A 20,644-nucleotide genomic window follows, 5' to 3' on the forward strand; every position below is an offset into this window, starting at 1 on the left:
TTTGTACTTTAAACGACGATATATATCTTGGAGCAATAGCAGGCCCTTAATGCTTAAAAGAAAAATTATAAAGTAAAGACATGCCACAATATTAGGCTCTCTAAGGCTGACGTCTGGCTTAATCCTAGTACTTGGTTGAGGCTTACATACCATAATTTTTTTTTTTTTAAGGGCTCGGAAAACAAAACTTGGTCAGAATATTTTAATATTAACTAATTTTTAAAGGTCCCCCAAAAAGTCCAAAATATGCAGTGGGGGACCCATAAAAAATCGTTAGCATTAAAAAAGGGTAAAATAAAATTGGAAGTGTCCTGAAGAGAAATAGAGTCTTCTGATAGAAAAATATTGATTTTCAAGAATTCTATATCATTTCTACGAAAAAGTGCTTCTTCCATAATACATGGAAAACTTCATGGGTTTTGAGGCAGTTGTAAATATCTTAAAAAAAAGTTTATTTTTTTGAAAATCCCAGGGGGTGAGTGGTTAACATTTACAACTTTTTTTGGACATACATGCCCGCTGATATTGAGCGGATGTGGACTACATACACTTTTGGTATTGAGGCTATGTAGTCACTTTTTTTTGGTAAGTTCTGCTTCCTGTAACTTATTTAAAAACTAACTATTAAAAAATGTAACTGACTCTTATTCATATTTGTCCTTTCGCTTTATTTAATTTTTTTCCAGCTAATAACGACAATCCTGTCGCACCACCAAATACACCATCTCACGCCGCTGGTGGTTATACCATAACCGCGCAACGTTTGCAGCAGATCCGTTCGAATTTAATGTACTGGTATTTCGATCAGGATATGTATGGAGGCCGTGGTGACTATCAATCCGATATACATGCTTCGATGACACAGTTGCATAAGAATTTGAACTTCCGTTTGCCATTTTTTGGTTTCATCTACAATTATACGCGGGTGAGTTGAATAATACAAATTTCATACATACATATGTATATATATATATATATGTTTCATACATGTACTTACCGCCATACAACTATTACCTATTTCCATAGCTTTCACTCAACGGCTACTTGGAGTTCTCAGACCCACCCGAATATCTAACATATCCACTTGTTTTCCCCATCAAGGATTGGCCAAAGCGACGTGATCCCGCGTTTATTGGTATATGGTTCTCGAAATGTCGCGTGGGGCGCATTTATCCCACAGATATTGATCAGCGTACACCAGGCGTTTATTTCCGGTAAGTAAAAAGGCAATTATAGGCTTCTATGTAGATTAAGGTGTATCACGTAAAAACGTTTAGCGTATGTCAGTTTTATTTGAATACTTATGTCGAGAAAAAATTGTGGGTGTACAAATTTTTTTAAGCACCCGCTAAAAGCCGCTAAATTACGTTTTTTGCTGTAACTTTCTTATTTGCTATTTTTTAAATTTTTATGTCACCGAAAGGGCCTCGCTCAGGACTATCATTGAATAAAGCTTAACCCTTTTTAGCAAGGTCGTCATCGTTTTTCGAGAGCTTTGGATTTATAGCATAAAAATAAAAATCTAGGTTTAGTAATTCCAAAATTAGTGAAGGTATAAATTAAAACGGGGCTCTTTGGGTAATTTATTTATAGCAAAAATTAAAAAGAAAACAGTAATTTTGTTTACTTCTCAGTCAATATTTTTTTTCATAGGAATATGGAATGGAATCCTTTTTTATTTTTTTTTATTTTATGGCCTTATGACAATTATATTTAACAATTTGTATTGAGCTTGAGGCCGTTTTTAATGAAGTAGTTGGCCTTAAAAATGAAAAAGTAAAAAAAGCAAAAAGAATTTACAAGGCGAACTTAGCACTGAGCGTGGGCAACTGGCTGAGTCAGCTGGAGTCGTTGGAACGAATCCCACTGAAAGAAGTCTGATTAGGAAATGTGGTGATTTCCGAAATAGCTATCACTTCTACCATTTTTTTTTTTAATTATTGTTGCTTTTCCACAATAAGTTTTTCATTAAAAACGGTCTCAAACTCAATAAAAATTGTTGAATAAAATTGGATCCTTGGCTGAAAACTTCTGTGGTAAAACTGTCCCCCTACGTCTCCCTTCTTTGCTATTTAAAGTCAAAGGGTAAGCTCCTTCTCCGGCTCGTCTGGCTATAAAGAGAATCGATGCTCAAATAATTAAGAAGCTGACCCTTAATTCAATAAGAACTACATACATAACTATCTGAGACCCTCATCATCCGTAATTCAATTGCTAAAAAACGGGGTGCTTTTTTGCTTTTAAATAACAATATTCCTATCCGATTCGGCTGGCGGCTACGACTTTGAAAACAGAATTTTGCTCAACATTTTCATTCCTGGAAAATAAGAATTAATTTTCTATATCCACCTAATTAGCTCGCTATAAGGACAAGTATTGAAAATGAATTACAAAAACGAAAATCGAAAAACGCTGATGAAGTTACAGATTCCTCAAATTCTGAAACAGCCAAAGGAATGAGAATGAAGAATTATTTTGAAAAAGCTTTAGAAAAGCCTGACACATCTGGTTTGGCTTATAAGCGCTGTTTAAACAACGTTCTCGCCATTATGCCAGATTCTAATTGTTACTTAAAAATACTTGACATCGGCATTCGCATCCACGAATGTCTAAAATTCCACATTCGCAACATCCCTAATAGATACTACATTCATTCAAATCCTGCACAAATTGAACTAATTGAGCCGAAATTTTAAGGGCACACAAAAAAATAAAAAAAAAATAGTCCTAGGAAAATGATACGGAAATGAAAAAAGGTAAAAAAAGGAAAATTGTGCACAATTTCAGGTGAATGCACCAATTGGCAAGTGACCACATGAAATTGTTTCTAAAGCTGTACGTAACAATATTTTTGTTGGGATTGGATGTGTAAAGTCATGCGCATACATTCGTATGTATTTAAACACTCTTACATCTACATATCTATACATATTGATATCCGCAAAATTAGTTACACACAGCAGGGAAACCTAGTTCCGTACTAAATCTTTATCGCCAAAAACGGACCAGTCCGATGGTAACTAGATACCACCAGTTCAAAATCAGCGAAATGATAAAAAGTTGCAGCTAAATCCACTTTTTTTTTTAATTATATTTTAATGCAAGAAGCAAGAAAAATTTTGAAGGGATCCTTTTTCAAAAGATTGAACTACCCTTTTCTGTTTAGTGATACGTAATTTTGCCAAGTCCTAAAGGATGAAAAATATGTTCATTAGAAATCTTTCTCTAAGGTGGCAAATTTAGAATTTGTTCGGAAGTATAGAAAAAGGGATGCAGCGGGGGCTGGTTTGCTTTACATCGATATGTGTTTGGCAACTTTTCGTTCAAGTACGCTTTCAGTCTGCACTTCGCAGATGCTTTTTTATAGTTTGACAATGCGAAAGAAAAAATTTAAACACACTCCGTTACAGCAAAGGGTACATTTATTAAAATAATTCAAACAAATTTAATTTCAAATTGAAAACACATTTCTTTGAAATTAATATAGAATCGCACCCATGCACTTTGGCTGAAATAAGAACTTTCTACTATTTAAACGGATAGTCCATTCCAGAGAAACGTTTCTGACAATGTTTACGTATTTTTGTCCGCAGAATTCTAATCTGTGGTAAAAGCAAGTATGTCCCATTTTAAAAAATTAGCTTTCGGTCCATCCACAGTTTGTGTAATAATTGCTCATTTTTGACTTTGATGACGTCTGAAAATAGTACCATTATGAAACAGGGGCCAGTTGGAGCAGAGAATTCATACAACAAATGGAAGTAGATATAATACCATTTTATCAGGTATATACATATGTATGTACATCAAATCGGACGAGATCTGACAGAAAAAGTCGCACGCCATGAAACAAGCACATTAAGCTTAAATGTTTACAATTATAACATGCTCTTTGAAACAGTGTATTTTTCAAAAACCAAAAATTACAACTGTTCCAGTCAATAGTAAATACAATTATTATTATTTTCCATTACCAAAAGAATCACACTTCAAACTTTTTATATACGTAAAACATATCCGCGTTGCACTGCAGTTCAGTATAATAAAATTCTAATACAAACTAAAACAAAAACCACAAAATTTAGGTTAACAGATAGGAGAGACCAGTGTTACCATAAAGTATATAGAATAAAGTCCGCCTGTTAAAAATTTTGAAAACAAAAATTGAAAATTGAACGTTTGGCCACAGAAAGTGCTTATTTCAGCCATAGTGCCGTGGAAAAAACGAAAAACACTGAAAAAAACCTGATATTTTTTCCATCTGTAGAATTTAGGGCTGGTTCGGTAGTGTCGAAAAAGGGATGTAACGGGGGGGAAATTGACACTTCGAAGAACATCGCAATGTTAAATTTGCCAATTGCTGCATGCAAAAGAGAACTAACGCGCACTAGTCATGGTTCTAAATTCTCTAGTGCAGAATCAGATCGGCACTAGTGCGTTTCCATATAGGGTACAAACACGGATTTAAGGAAGTTACCTGTTTTGTTCCTATGCAGTACAAGATAGTTTCATACAGCCCACTGCAATATGGTTACGTACATATTGATGCACCTAAATTTCCGTAACAAACAGTTAGCAGCATAGCAAATACTCGTACATACATACATACATATGTATGTTTATGTAGCAAAAATCTATGAAAGCAACACAAATGTGGTCAACATTGATTATAAACGAGCATTCACACGTTTTACCCCTTCACCTTTACTTCGAAAATTGTTATACTCTTATTTGCTGTGGCGCAACTTGAAAGCTGTAGGTATGAGTTTTCCCTTTCGACCTTTATGTACAAAAAAAAAAAAAAATTTGCAAATATTTTTTGCTGCCTATAAACGATTAGTCTGGCACTCGATTTGGTGTTGGCATAAAAATCGTAATATCCTTTACCTGAAATTGTGTTGAATGCCAAATTGAATTTGGTGATTAAGAGTTGGTTCTGCTATAATTTAATTCTCTTCTCCGGCTGAGTAACTAAATGCGGTAAAGTTAGAATGTATTTTAGCATTCCTGAATTTAGAAACTAAAAACAAGTGTTCGTTAATAATTCTCATTCTTGCTTGTATACTATGTATCAATAATGGCAGGGACGTATCGTGAGCTCGAGTATGATAGACATTTTATTTTATTATATTACATATTGTTTATAAATGAATTATATTTTTATAAATCATATGTTTTTGAAAAAAATACATCGTAGTAATTTTAAAATTTCAAAATTACATTTCTCTTGCAGGTAAATATAGTATGCTATGTAGGTTTTCTGTTTACGATATTCGATGTTGATTTTTCAGTTCAGCTTGGTGTCAAGCATAACTACCAAATACTTCCCGCTAGAAGATAGATTGAGCATGTTACCATCTAGCGTCGGTACTTTGAACTGGTTTTTTTTTTTATTTGCATGTTACCATCTAGCGTCGGTACTTTGAACTGGGTTTTTTTTTATTCCTATTTATGAATCGCACAAGCTCGGTCTTATCTGGGTTTACACTTAGCACGCTTTCCGTGGCTTCCGTTTTTCTTAAACCAATATTTGAAAAAAATTAAAAAATTAGTATTAGAATTTTAATTATTACCATTCCGTTGGAAGAATTTTTAAATATTTTTATGCAGATTTTTTAAGCTCAAACTGTTTTGTCATCTGAGGCATGATAAAAAATAGTAAGGTAGAACCGCTGAGAGTCACTTTTAAAATTCTTGACGTTTCCAAACAATTTAATTTTTAAATTTACTCACAAACTCACACACACATTTTCATTTTCAATCTCAAGCAACAACAATTTCGAACAATTTCATTTTTTTCTTTTCACTATATATTTATATGATTTTAAAATGTTGGCAAACTTCAAAAAAAAATCATGGCCGACAAATTGAGAGAACGGTTCTACCTTGCTATATTTTTATCTTGATCTGAGGAAATTTTTTTCAAAAGAAACTATTTTTACTCATAAAAAACTCAATTTTTGGAGGTATTTTCAAATTGGTTCAGCTCACATAAATCTTAATATTTTGGTGCAAGTCTTCAAAAATAATTTGTTTTATAATCCTGGCGGAAAACCGCAACTTTTTTTTTGGTGATGCATTCTAATGTACACACAATTCAGAATTTAAGAAAAACATGGATTCATCAATTCCCCAGAAAAACAAGACTAAAGACAATATTTACAACCATGTATATGTGTGTAGTATGCACATAGTCATGAAATAAAGTTTCGTAATTTAATTTTAACAGTTGACAATCGTCCTAATTAAGGCAATTAGATATAAGAGAAGCCTTAAACCACACACGTACAGCGGCAAAAACCCTTTATAGAACAAAAAGGACATTTGCATAAATGTTTTGTGATAGACAATATGTATGTATGTATGTATGCTTGTATGAAAAATAACTCCCTTATAAATCTGCTCGCTCTCGTGTTTTCACATATGTATTCATCGTAAAAATGTGAATGCTAATATTGGAGTGTGAAGCCAGTATATCGTCGATGTTTTTGCAAAACATACATATGTCCATATCTGTGGCATTTTATTAAAACAACTTATGTGACTTCAGGTTAGGTTTGACTTTGAATTAAAAAAAATTTTAAGTTACGACTTAAAAGTTTAATAATTTTAAGTTTACAGTAAAATAGCATCCCTTAGTACACCTATGGCCAGTCAATCGTTGAGATATTGTGTAAGAACTCAGTGAAATATTGCTTTAAAAGGAAAATGGCTCATCTCGAGATAAGTTGCTTTAATAAAATGCCACAGATATACACACAGTATTGGACATATCTGTAGAAGTTATGTTTAATTATTTTGATTCTCAACAAAACTCATATTAACGAAAGTGTAAAACTTATTAAAAGACTACAAAAAATGCAACAAAATTTCACAACAATTTATTTTTATACGTAAATCAACGGTAATTTTTTGGCACTTGAAACTTGCACATTATTGGACTAAAATTCCAGCGCTTCTGGGAAAAAAGTTTAAAATTTGAATAAAAATTTGTTGCATTTTTTGTAGTCTTTCCAAAAGTTTTAAACTTAGGTTTACGTGAGTTTTGCTAGAAAATGAACTGCATTTTAATTGAAAATTCTTGCTTTTCCACAATGAGTTTTTCATTTAAAATAGCTTTAAGCTCAATAAAAATTGTTGAAGAGAATTATGAAAAAAAATTAATAAATAAATAAACATGAGTGGAAAACAATATCACTTTGAATTGGGGGTGCTATTGTATTGGTCAATACTATATAACTATATAAGTGTAAGTATTAAAAGGACGTTCTAAGGACGCCGAATTTCCACTAAGTATTGAAATGCCAAAAAATGTATGCCATTTATAAAAATGCCATGTGGAAATGAACCTAAGGACACGATAATTTTCTAATGCCCAACATTGTCATTTGTAATTTTTGCCATTTAATGCCTAGTGGAAATTCAGCATTACTTTATGAATTTAAGCAAAAGCGTATATATCCAATAGACTTACATACATAGTTTTGTTTACTCTTTAAGTCCAGATCTAAGTGGCTTTGTGGCTTTAAGCCGCTTTGCTGTCAAGTAAATACTTACTTATTGTTTAAATCAACAACTTTCAGTTTCTGTGGTGTCAACAACAACAATTTGCTTTGTGTTTAATTGTAAAACTTTAGCAAGCTGTGCGTGCGTTTTTGTGCATAAGAATCACTAATGTTGGTTTTATCTAATGAATGCTGAAAGTTGAGTGGATAATTGCTTGTATATCGGTCCCAGTTGAATGCGGGCGAATTTTAAACGAGTGTATTAGATTAACAAAGTAAATAAATATTACTCAAAAAAGGATCAGTCCAGCGCTTTCGTCTTGACCTGGAAGCTATGCCCAAGCCACAGCCGCTAAACTTAAACGTAGATTACGTGATATTATTAAGATCACATTCAAGTTAAAAACGGTAAATGAAATATTCGTTTTGATTGTATTGAATGAAATGAATGAAATTTAATAAATCAATATGAATTGAAAAATATTAATAGTTAGGAAATAGAGAAGCAGATCCACATTAACTGCAATCATTTGTACCATCAGCTTATAAATAGACATACATACATATGCCACGACATGTATCACTAGTGGGATTCAGTACAACGTTTGTTTTTTTTTTGTTTCCTTTCATACTGCAAATATTTGTATTACTTTTTATATTAGCCTAGGTCCCCGCTATGTTGTATTCTTCTGCGTGTTCGTGCTCGTCCTCTAATTATCGTCTTCGAATTTGTGCATAAGTTAGCTGAGACTTCTGAAACAGCTGGCAGGGTTGCCTAAATATAGTTAAGAAATAAATAAATCTCGTACGTCTGATATTGTGATACCTACAAATTGCATGTGCCTTATGAATTAAGTTAAATTTGCTTTTTTATTTCAATATTTCATTTAGATTAGCTTACTTTAATTAAATTCTAATTTTCAAACATATGGAAACCCTATTTAAAATATTTTAAAAACAAAACTTTGTTAAACCTTTTTCGACTTACACACATATTGCGACACAAATTTAAATTGTATATGTTCAAGTTGAATTTCATTTCTTAAACATATGGCAACCCTCTTAAATAAAGTTCAGAAGAAAATATTTTTAACCCATTCCAATTTATACCCATTCCTTAATAACTCATTTGACTTATTAAATAATTTATAAACACTCAAACTGAATATTTATTAATACACCTCTTTTGACGCCCATATTTCCATATTTCATATAATTTAATTTAATTCGACTTTTCAAACAGATGACAATCCTGTTTTGATTTTGTATGGAAAATTATTTATACCCATATAATTGAATAAAATAATAATAAATACTTAGAAGATATTAACCAATACTTTCCATATACCAAACGGAAGAAAAGCACCTGAATTTTTGATTAAAGAAAAAAAAAACAAAAACAAAATCATTCAAGCGGGTTTCGAGCATTTTGTTAATAAAAAAACTTGCTAATTTTTTCAACAATTTTTTGCCTTAAAATGCTCAATATTTGTTGAATTTATATAAGATTTTTACACGATAATATTTGAATTGCTCCAAACAACTTATATACCGAAAATGAAAATAAAGGCTCAAAATTTACCCCAAAATAAGCCAATATTTACCGTTGTTTCTACGATAGAAACCGAATAAAATTACTTAAAAAAAAAATTTGTCGAAAGTCATGTAACTTTATCTTTGAAACGCTACACTTTTCCTTGAAATCGCTTTATTAGTTCTCGTGCAATAAGCGTTTTCGTGAAGCTCTAAAAATTAAAACAACAACATTTGAGCATGGCCTCCATATCGAAACGTAAGACGTATTCTACGTCAAAACTTTTTCAAGATTTCGTGCCGTAAGTTTAGAGAAGTTGTATGCCAAATTGTAAGCCGATTATGACCAACTTTTTCGTCTAAGTTTATGGCGAACTTAGTATGGGCGTATGGGTAACATAAAAATGTAGGAATTTCACCACTAATGTGGTCCAAACGTATGTATATATTGGGAAAAAGTTTTCCGCAACGACTTAATTATATAGATATATATTGACAGTTCTGGATGAATATATTAAGGGTTAACGACCGTTAAAATGCCACAAAGTTTACCATTTGATGTTTCACAAACCTGCATGCAAACTAGCTGACTCAACCGCTGAATTCCAAAAAACAAAAAAATGTTAATGAAAGTTAGAAAACTGAGCATTCAAGTAGCGGCTCCTGTAGATAAGTGATTGACTGCCGAAATGTACATATCTGTACAAACGTACAAATCGTGTGATCCGTGCTTTATGCCCAGTTTAACCAATTAATTTTTAAGTTATCAGGCGGTTAAAATTTAAAATAACAAAATTTTGTTAAGAAATTATCTATTTTAAAACTTAACAGTCCGATAAATACGAAATCGGGCGGAAAAGTCTAATAAATACGTATTTGATTTAAATGTCGACTTATGCCAATACATACCATGTTTGTGAATGACATAAGTAAACTCAGTCTACAATTGCACTTAATCAATCTAATACAGATTAAACGCAACTTATGACTACCAAATGGCAAGTTAAAAGCCGAAAAGGAAATTATGACCGGAAAATATATGTCGTAGCGTAAAACCATTTTACCAAAAACTGTGCGCTTAATTCAAAAAACATTTTATTAGTTAGCGAATTTCCGCCATCACACTCACTCAGTCAATGTTGGACAGCAACACTACTGGCATCAATTTTGTTGTCGTACATTCTCACATACTTAATTGGCAGAAAGTGCCATGTGCGCGTATACTACATAGAGTATTGTAAAGCATATGGGTCATTCCATACAATATTTACACCTTAATATTTTTTTTTTGGGGTGAAATATATTTTTTTACATTCTTTATCGAAAAAAGAAGACACCTATTTTTTATTTCGTTCTGATATTCAAAAATCTCGAAAAAAAATTTCCGAAATTTTGAACTCACGGAGAAATAGCTTTTTCCAATTTTTTTCAATTAATAAACTATTTGTCGGAGAAAATCATTTAAGGTATCAATCTATGAGAGTGTGGAATAGATTAAAATAAAAAAAATTTCGCATTCAAAAATCGCATTTTTTAGTTTTTTATTTTTTTATTAACTTCACTCTAATATAAACTTTAAGTACGCAGGTATGAAAAAACTCATAACTCCTACAGTTTTGGTGTTTCCATTCTCAAATTTTTACAGCTTACACTATAAAGTTTGACAACTACGCAGGTTGAAAAAAATAAAAATCAAACATGATAAAGTTAATAAAGAAAAAAATAAAAAATAAAAATGCGATTTTTTAATGCAAAATTTTTATTATTTTAATCTATGTCACACTCTCATAGAAAGCCGAGGTAATTACGCACATTTTCATAACTTGACTGATTGTCTGCGACAAATAGTTTATTAACTGCAAACAATTAAAAAAAGATACTTCGCTGGGAGTTCAAAATTTCGGGAATTTCTTTTCGAGATTTTCGAATATCATGACGAAATAAAAAAAAAGGCGTCTTCTATTTTTCGATAAATCATGTAAAAAATATTTTTCACCCCAAAACAAAAAATATTGAGGTGTAAATATTGTATGGAATGACCCATATGTATAAGTAGTCACATTTTTGTATGCATGTCTGTATGTATCAAACTTCGCTTTCCACTCTGGCATCAAAACAAAGTCAGTATTTTTTTGTCGCCACAAGCTTTTCTAATTGCTTTTCTCCACAGCTGAAAGCAGAGCCAAGCGAGAGAAGATGTGCGCGGTGGGAAAAGGCGGAAATTAAATAGAAAGGATGAGGATAACAAAAACAATGCAAGTAATTTTCTCACTACGATCGCAACCGTAGAAACCATTGTTTTTACAAATTATTTGATTTTTATGCGACTTTTCGAAGTATACTGCAAGCGACTGTGTTTTTTATTGGGTTTTATTTTGTTTGTGAGACTTTAGCAAAAACGTTACTATCTAAAGGTGGGAAAATAAATCCTATGAAATTATGATTTTGCCAATTGCAATAATATTACATGCATGCAATGTGCAAACTGGAAATATTTATAAATTGAAAAATAAATGCTATGAGAATAAATTAGATTGCTCGAATCTCTTCGAAATGCTACTGCATACTGATTAGTAAGGTATCAAAAACTCGATACCGGTAACACAAAAAGCCATTAAAAGTTTAAACAGTTACAAACACACGAGGCCTTCAGAGTCACTTTTTGCTTCCATGTATTTACTATGGGCGGATGTGAAATTTTTGAGTGAATTTTTTTTCGGGAAAAACTCAGGATAAGGCAGATTTAATCGGCTTTTTCTTAATTTGAAAATGGAACCGGATTTTTTCCAATTGATATTCTTTCAAATAACTTATAAACCGGGTTTCGAAAAGAGGCGAAAAATCGAATACCCCAGCTTACATAAATACTTTAAATAAATAAGTTAACTTTTAGCAGATGCAAATAATGTATGAAGGTGACAGATAGGTTTGCAGAAACATCCCAATATATTTGTTCATAAATATATGTATATTTTACATTCACAACTATGGATATAAAAAGTATTGTGATGTATTGAGAGCGAATCCCAGTTACATATTAACATGAATTCATTGTAACAAATTACTTTTTTTTTAAAGCTAATACTCTGTTAATTTACAAACTTTGTTTAACATACAAACTAATAAAAAAGTTTTAAAGAAGAGAAACAAAAGGTTGGGTACTAATATTAATAAACGCCAGCTGCATACTGTATATATGTACTTGTGCATCTATATGAAGACTTTTATGTAATTAATTAAATCTATGACAAATTCCAGTAATCCAGCAAAAAGCAATTTTAATTTATCTACTTACACACATACATATGTAGCAAATATTTCACGTATGTCAAATATGCCACCTGTGTTCTTACAAAATGCAACGCTCTAAGCTTTTATAAATCCACGCAATTTGAATGCCTAACAAATTTACTATTTACACACATATACATGTATTTATACATAAATGTATAGCACAGTTGCTGACTGCAGCTGTGACAGGGCTTAAATACGCGAACCTAATAAAGTTATAAAGATACATTTTTTAGCATTTTTTTCAGTAGTGCCATTTGAAGTTATTTGGTTATGGCATTCATAAAGCAAACTAGTATTTTTCATGGCAAATGTTACTTACTATAGTTGAGGGTTGCGAGATTGTGAATTAATAATAATAATAATAAAAACAATAATAATAAATTGGCATTTACAGAATAGTAAAAAAAAGGTGAAATTTTGTAATAAGCAAACAATTGTTAAAATACGTGACTACAACAAATAACTTAACAATGTAAAACTCTCGTCTCGCCCAAAATTAATTATTGAAACATTTGGTCCACGGCTTTCTCCCACAATTCACGTTCTCGTTTGGTTTCGGGGTCGTGAGAACGCATATCCTCCATTGCCACTGAAGAAGTTTTTGTGGCAATAATGATCCGGTTCGATGGTGAATCGTCCTTGAATCTGTATAGTATAGCTGATGGAAATTTCAAAATGCGATAATCATTGATCCACAAAAATCCAATATACAACTACAATTGCATTTATAGGCATTTATCAAGAATTGTCTTTATTCGGCTTAGACGTCGTAAAGCACGGACCACAATGGTTATGATGGTTGATTTAACGGTGCGGTAATTTGACCTTTATCCCTCGTGTCTCCGAATGACTTCACTTGACGATTTTTACCAATAACTCTACTCCAGAGCTACCTTGCTTCTAAAATATTGCAAAAACTGCGATTTTTTGACATTTTCCTCGTTTTCTTTTCAAAATTTGGAGCTAATGGAAACTTTATGCTTACGGATTCGTAATAAGCATAAAAAAACTCGAGCAGAAACAGTTTTACCATTTTCCGTACCAAAATGTTTTTATATTTTTGTTGGGCTGTGTTATCCATTAAAAAATTAGCGAAAATTCAGATTTCCGTTTTTGCTACAGAAAATTTTCCTTATGTAGTCTTTAACACCCTTCGCTCCCCTATTTAGTTATAGTTTTGCAAAAAAATTCAATGAATATCCTCATGCATGTGCAGTAGACTGCCCCCAGAAAGGTTCATTTGGTCATTAAAACGTGACCTGCGAAAAAATAAAAAAATCGGATAACGGAAAGACGTGCCCAAAGGCCCTAAAGTTAAAAAAAATTTATTTTTATTTATTTTCAAATTAGAAACACTTAGAGGTCGCTCAAAGCGTTCAAACCTCCCATGTATTTTATATGGGGAAATGCCAATTTTTCGTAAAAATGGTATAGAATTCGTGAAAACTAATATTTCTTCGGTCAATCATAAATTTTTCGAAAGTTTTCGTATTTCTTCGTTTTTTATTTAATTTTTTTAAATTGTTGGGTACTTTTAGGATTCGTCATGTTTTGTTTTTAAGATTTTTTGAACACTTTTGAATTAGTTTCTGTATGACTCTTCATGATTAATCGTTTTAAATATTTCGAAAATTTTATTGAAGTTTTAGGATTTTTCAGAAACTTTTGGGGTTTTCGAAACTGGTCAGAGATATTACTGGCTAAAAAATGTAAGGCAAAATTATGATAAATTTTCCGCCTTTTAGCTTTGCATTAAAAAATAAAAAGGCGGAAAACTAGCCCGTGAAAGAAAGCAAAAATTTGTTTTAACATTTTATTATAAAAGGCAGAATCGGTATAATCTGTATCCCTTCTCTCAACACTTTCATTATTATTCTTTAAATCAAAAATTTAAGCGAAGTATTTAGTACAAAAAATATGTAACAAGTATAAATATGCAAGAAAAAAGATGTATGCGTTGTAATAAATTTCTGTTGTGCAAAATATATTTACATACATATACAGATTTACAATACCCAAAGGTAATCGTGCTTTCCAACAAAATATATTTCAATTATTCCGCCTGCATATGGCGACAAAATTTCAATTTTTAGAAAACAATAATTTACAACGAATCTAACTGATTTGAATGCAATCAGTTTACCAAAATCTACAAAGTTGCTGAAAATATCCAGGATATATTCACATGAGAGCGCACCGATAAGTTATGCGTGCGAAAATTGTGCAATGAGGCGTCTATAGAACTTTTATTTTGCATAAACCAATACATACATACATACATATATGCCTACATATGTATGTGTGTACATGCACATTGTGCAAAATCCAACACAGTGAGATAAGTTCTCCTCTTTGAACGATTACGCACAGCAGTGCGGTTTCGTTATTATTTTGCGTAAATAAATATGCGCAAATTTAATAAAACTTACATATGCCACAGTCACTTTTTTGACCTAATACAACAATATGATTTATGATGATGATGGCAGCAGCAAACAAATAAAATATTCTTAGCATGTAAACGAGGAATATAGATTGGAAAAAAAAACAAAAAAAAAAAAAAAAAAAAAATGTATGTGTGTGCCTTTTACTATTTGCAGTAGAATTTGTTATATTATTTTAGTATTTTTATTCGATTAGTGCAAAAACTAGAACGATAAGTGTGTTTCTTTTAGCCTATTCTTGTTCAAATGTTGGTACAGTGAAACCTCTGTTGAAGGCACAATACCGAATCGTCTTATTAAGGAATAAGTGTGGAGAAACTGTTTTTAAGATTAAAAAATGTCTGGGTACCCAAAAAATATCGAGGCAATTGGTAAGAATATTGGCGTTACCGAATTTAGTGTCTTTAGTAAACTTAAAAATGTCACTTTTGTGGTAACCTTTTCCCGCTGAGACGCGTAAGCGGGATAAAATCCACGAAATTTGCTTTAATACATATGATTTCAACCGGAATATGTTTACTAAATATTTTAATAATTTTTCGCTTGGTCTTATTAAATTTTGCCTAAAAAAAAAAATGTATTTTGTTTTATCTATACATGGCAAATTTGGGAAACTGTCTTTTATCTGACGACAGTCTTTCGAAGGATGAACATTTTTCATGGGACAAAATTGTTAAATCTGGCAACTATGTGGAAAACTCTTTTCTGTCTTTCTTTAGGGGTTTTCTGTTTGTATTTTGGCAGTAACTTTTCTAAAAATTAAAATAAAATAAAAAATTAATACTTTTCTTCTTAAAAATAAAAAATAAAAAAAAATAAAAAAAAAATATTAAAGCAAAGACAAACTTAATAGAATCAGTTTCTAAAATCTAAATGAAATTAAAAATTATGTTCTTTTTAATACAATAAAAACTAAAAAGTTAAACAACAAAAATTAATAAAAAAAAATCAAAAAGAAAAAATTAGTTCCTAACAATTAATATAAATAAAAAAATATATTTTATTTTCAAAATAATATAATCTAAAAATTAAAAAAAAAAAAAAAAAAATTAACTAAAAAAAAGTTGCTAAAAATTTAGTAAAGGTATAGTAAAATGTAAAATGGCGCGCCAGTGGTGTGCTCACTCGGCTATTGCGACCGTTGGCGCAACACGAGCAAAGTGATATACAAGTGCTTTCACTCAGAATAGCTTTTCACCATCAAAGTTGGCAAGAGAGCTTCATTGTAAGACTTACGTGCCAGCGAGTTAAGTTTTCCCAAGTGGGCCACGCAAAGTTGACTTTTCGATTTTTTATATTTCATTGACCGATTGAGTGAAAGTTAAAATGGTTTGCAATATTGCCACCAAAGATTTTGGGCTAATTTTATTTTTTTGACGAGTTATTTGCAAACAAATATTTGGAATATTTCAGCAACCAGACACTTTTACTTTAATAAAAAAAATTACTGTTCCTTTGATTGACTTAAAGCTTTATACCAAAAAAAAAGAAAAAAGTTTAAAAAAATACCTATCATACAAATGAACTGAAAAAAAAAATTGGAATAGACTCACGCTTCACGAGGGGGCTATGGCTAAATATTTTATTTTATTTATTTAAAAACAAGTTTTTGAAACATATATGCATGCATGTATACATATAATAATAATGCATAATAAAAATTAATAATTTATATTTTATTTTCGTTTTAAAATGTGAATAGCGGTGAGAACGCATACATACATACATAATAAATGTGTGTCCGTACAAACCGCGTGCTGTGGTGTTGATGGAAATTCAACATTTGAAATCACATTTATTTGGGGAAATCTTCTGCTCTGTGTCACTCAGCTTTAAACGAATTTTTTTTAATGTAATTTTACTTTTGATAAAAAACTTGGGTCATTTTGATAACAAATGTAACGAGTTCTTATAACTTACTTAATTTTTTTTATTATAAGAATGACATTTTAATTTTTATAAGCAATCAAATTAATTAAATTAACAATTTTGACGTGATGATTAATCTAAACCTTATTAATTGATTAATCAAAGAATGATGTTTTTCGATTAATTACATTCTAGTTAATCAGAATCTAATTAATTTTGTTAATAAGAAAACTGATTAATCATAACCTAATTAAGAAACCTGAATAATTGATTTTATATAGAAAAAAAAAATTTATACGCGCACCCATGTATGTTTTTCTCCCATTTCAATAAGCAAGGCATTATTGTGCTCGTTTGGGATTATATATTTGTTAATAAGAAAAATATTGTGGTTTTTGTCACTTGCTTGGTTATCAGGTTATCTGGCTAATAATTATTATTTTGTAGTGTAATTTATTGTTGTACAAGTACATTGTTCTGCAAGTGTGAAAAACCACATTTTATGATATGAGCAAATGTACTCAGATTTCAATTATGAGTAAACAGTAATTACCCAGGACCTGATTCACCACGTTTTCTGATGAATCAGGATTACGATTAATTAAAAAATTATTTAATCGGTTAATCGCACATCCCTAGTAAATATAATATTGGAAAATGCATTAGGTGTTGAGAAAAATATGTGCTCCTCAGTGGAAATAATCTCTAACAGTTTGAAATTTGTTACTCGTAATTATCAGAAATGTAATACTTCAGGTTCCTTTCCGTTTTGAACTTTCAGTAATTACTAAATTGTTCTTATTTATTTATATACATATTAATTACACATGAAAGATGAAAGAAATAAGACCATTTATGAACAGCTGCATGCCTTTGAAAATATTGAAAATATAACAAATATTGTCTGAATAGGTATTTGCGTGAATGGCTTCAAAATTTCCCTTTTTTTGATGGCACACTGAAAGACTAAAACATAACAGGTTGACATAGACATTTCTTCAAAAAGTTCGTTGAAAAGTATTTACTCCTAAATGATATTTCCAATGGATATTGAGCGAAAATTAGTTTTTCGTAAAATTTTTTGGAAACTGATCGTGGACCGCCCTCTTATGTCAAATATTTGTATCTCGAAAAGCACTTCAACAATCTGTATCATATTTGATATACACATTGCGCCTGACCTTCTTAGGTAGTGTTCTTAAAATTTTTGAAATCGGACAAAAACCACGACGCCCTCTAGAAGTATCGCTATTATTGAGTTTTCAAAAATTATCGTTTTCTACTTATAACTCTTTAAGCATTTGAGGAAAATGAATCACACAAAAATTTAATGTTTTCTCGATGGATTTCAATTTGATATATAAGTTATTTGTTATGTTCAACTTAAAAAAATTACTTTTTTTAACGTTGAATCGCACAGTTGCAGAGATTTGCCCATATGTGTGGCTGTAGCTGAATGCGAATTAAATATACATTTTTTTTTGTTTTAATACTGATTATTGACGGATGCTTTTTAAGAGCAAACGCGGTCATTTTAATATACGCATAATTGAATTGAATATTTACCAATATACAATACTAGTACTTTCGTTGACGTTTATGGTAAGATGAATTACGCTACTGATTCATTTTAATATTTTTTCCCCTCAGTGTACGACCACTTTTTAATTTAAGCTTTGGATTAAAACGATATTACAATTATAAAATCTGCTTATAACGAATTTGTCTATGCCAGAAACCTCTTAAAAGTAGACAAAAATTCTCTTCAATTCCAGATATGAGAGGTTTCACTGTATAAGGTTGATAAATCGACCAGCGCATTTTGGTTATTCCTGTTTATGTTTTTATTTAATTTTTTGTTTTGTTTGGTTTTATCTCTAAAATTCACTATTTCATTTTTGTCTTTCTTACTTACAGCCTGGAACGTGATCTGATCACACGTACCGACCGTTTTGGTGTTGAGGTGCGTGAACGTACCATGTGGGATATACGTGAGGGTGTCGTTGGTGCTGAGACATTTATACCGAAACATGTGGTTATCGCTACATGGAAAAATGTTTCGTTTGCTGGCGGTATTGACAATGCGCTTTATAGGGTATGTTAAAAGAAAGCAATTTATTATATATAAACACAGATACAGCGGAGCACGTAGTAGCTGCAATCTCTAACGTACATACATATATACTTAAATACATTCTTAGTAACCAAAATCCATATTCACATATGTACATACTTACAACAAGCAACCATTTTTTTTTGAATATCCTCTCTTTTGGGACTTTTGGATTTTGATAGATTTGTGATTTTAACCTTAGAATTTTGTTAGACGCACAGCTGTGCCTGTTCGCATACGCTTTTATGTAGGATGGAGTGTATTTTGCTTGTTGTATATCAGTTGACATATTTATAACAAAGTACTCTACTGGCAGTCATCAGTAGTCACCACTGTCATTTCCATTACGACTGCCTGTCAATCAGTGATGTATGAAAGAAATTCACAGTCACTTACAAGAATAAACATGCGAACTTGTTGCTTTTTCATGATATTGCTCACAGTTGCTTGATAGCTATCGCTCAGCATTAGCAGAAGAAAGGAAATTGTCTCTTTAAAGCCGAAAAATGGAGCACCCGGGCGTATACGTAATTAATCGAAATGCGGTGCATGTATTTTTTTTAGATCAAATCCCACAAATAAATTTAAATTATGCAAGTAATATTATGAGTATCTTAAAATGTCTGCATATTCTACTAGAAATTTTTATTTATTTCTGTTATCAGTCGAGCATCGGACATACAAGTATTTATTGAATCAAAATTTTCCAAAGAAAAAACTTTGTAGACTGAATTGTAAAATTTACGAAATAATTAAAATTAAGTCAACAAAAATCATTTCATACAAAATTCACTTTAAGAAAGAAGAATTTGCTGCTGGCTAGTAAGGTGTTAATAAATCAATTTAATTACTTAGCTCAACTATGAAAATAAATAAATCAAAGCAAATAAATAAATCAAGTATTTGAGCAATTTTAACATTAAGACGTTTTTTGTTTAAGCGGAAAAGTACCGAACTTACTAATTTTTTCATTGTCACTTGAAAAATCATATTCTTATTTTAATAGCTTTGGAATGTTTCAAATAGAATGTTCATATTAGAGGCAAAGGAAGTTGGCTTCAAATACAAAAAATCTGTGAAGCTTCATGAGTATGGCACCAAATGAAAAAGAAAATAACGATGATTTGAGAAACTAAAATTCTATTTTTACAATTTTTATTGGCTAAGTCGAAATTTATTCTTAATTTGTTTTACATATACATAACGCTGTTATCTATACTTTATTTCGCAGTATAATACTTTTTTTTGGTTTCCAAAAATGGATATTCCGGTGTTTTTTTTTCAAATTACTGCATTTATACTTTTTTTGCTGCATAAATTTTTTAAAAACAGTGTTCGCGGGAATACGCTTTAAAAATGCACATATATATACTATTATGTAAAATATATATTATGTAAAAATAGGGGTATAAATCCACATTACAAACTTTGTAGGGAAATTAAAAGAAATTCCAAAACAACAAACTTTGTATTCATAATTTTCGGAAAAGATACGGGCGTTATATATACATAAACAAAATGGTATATATATGCATATGGAATACTGTGGAAAAATGCTCCAAGCCAATAATTAATTACTTTTAAAAAATATGACCTTTAATTTAAGACGTGCGAATAAGCGTGTTAATTCACTGTGTATGGTGCTACGGGGCGTATACGTTAAATAAGCAACTGCGAGTATATGAGCACGAGTTTTTATTTTTTTACATTTTTCTGTAGCATGTACATCTTTTTTAAGTTTTCATTTAAAATCGCGATGTAATCTTGTTCTTTATGAAAAACTAAAGATAATGCGTGGTGTAAGATAAGTATGCCAATATTCTGAATAAAACAATAACGTTTTTTGCCGAAAAATTTAAAAACTCGTGAGATTTATTCATATAAGA

At 30.9% G+C, this 20,644-nt stretch overlaps 1 protein-coding gene across 5 annotated transcripts in view; it reads left to right on the plus strand.

The window, feature by feature from the left end:
* The window catches only part of LOC118737581 (protein mesh), a 51,659-nt gene that overhangs the window by 17,392 nt on the left and 13,623 nt on the right, over positions 1–20,644 (plus strand). For all 5 annotated transcript variants that reach the window (XM_036468166.1, XM_036468169.1, XM_036468170.1 and 2 more), the window contains exons 3-5: positions 687–925; positions 1,027–1,214; positions 18,563–18,740. In XM_036468166.1, the coding sequence (XP_036324059.1) occupies positions 687–925; positions 1,027–1,214; positions 18,563–18,740 (605 nt within the window). The remainder of the gene's footprint in view (positions 1–686; positions 926–1,026; positions 1,215–18,562; positions 18,741–20,644) is intronic.

This window comes from Rhagoletis pomonella, unplaced genomic scaffold, assembly GCF_013731165.1.
Source record: "Rhagoletis pomonella isolate Grant_MI unplaced genomic scaffold, Rhpom_1.0 Rhpom_scaffold_00004, whole genome shotgun sequence".
Classification (NCBI taxonomy): domain Eukaryota; kingdom Metazoa; phylum Arthropoda; class Insecta; order Diptera; family Tephritidae; genus Rhagoletis; species Rhagoletis pomonella.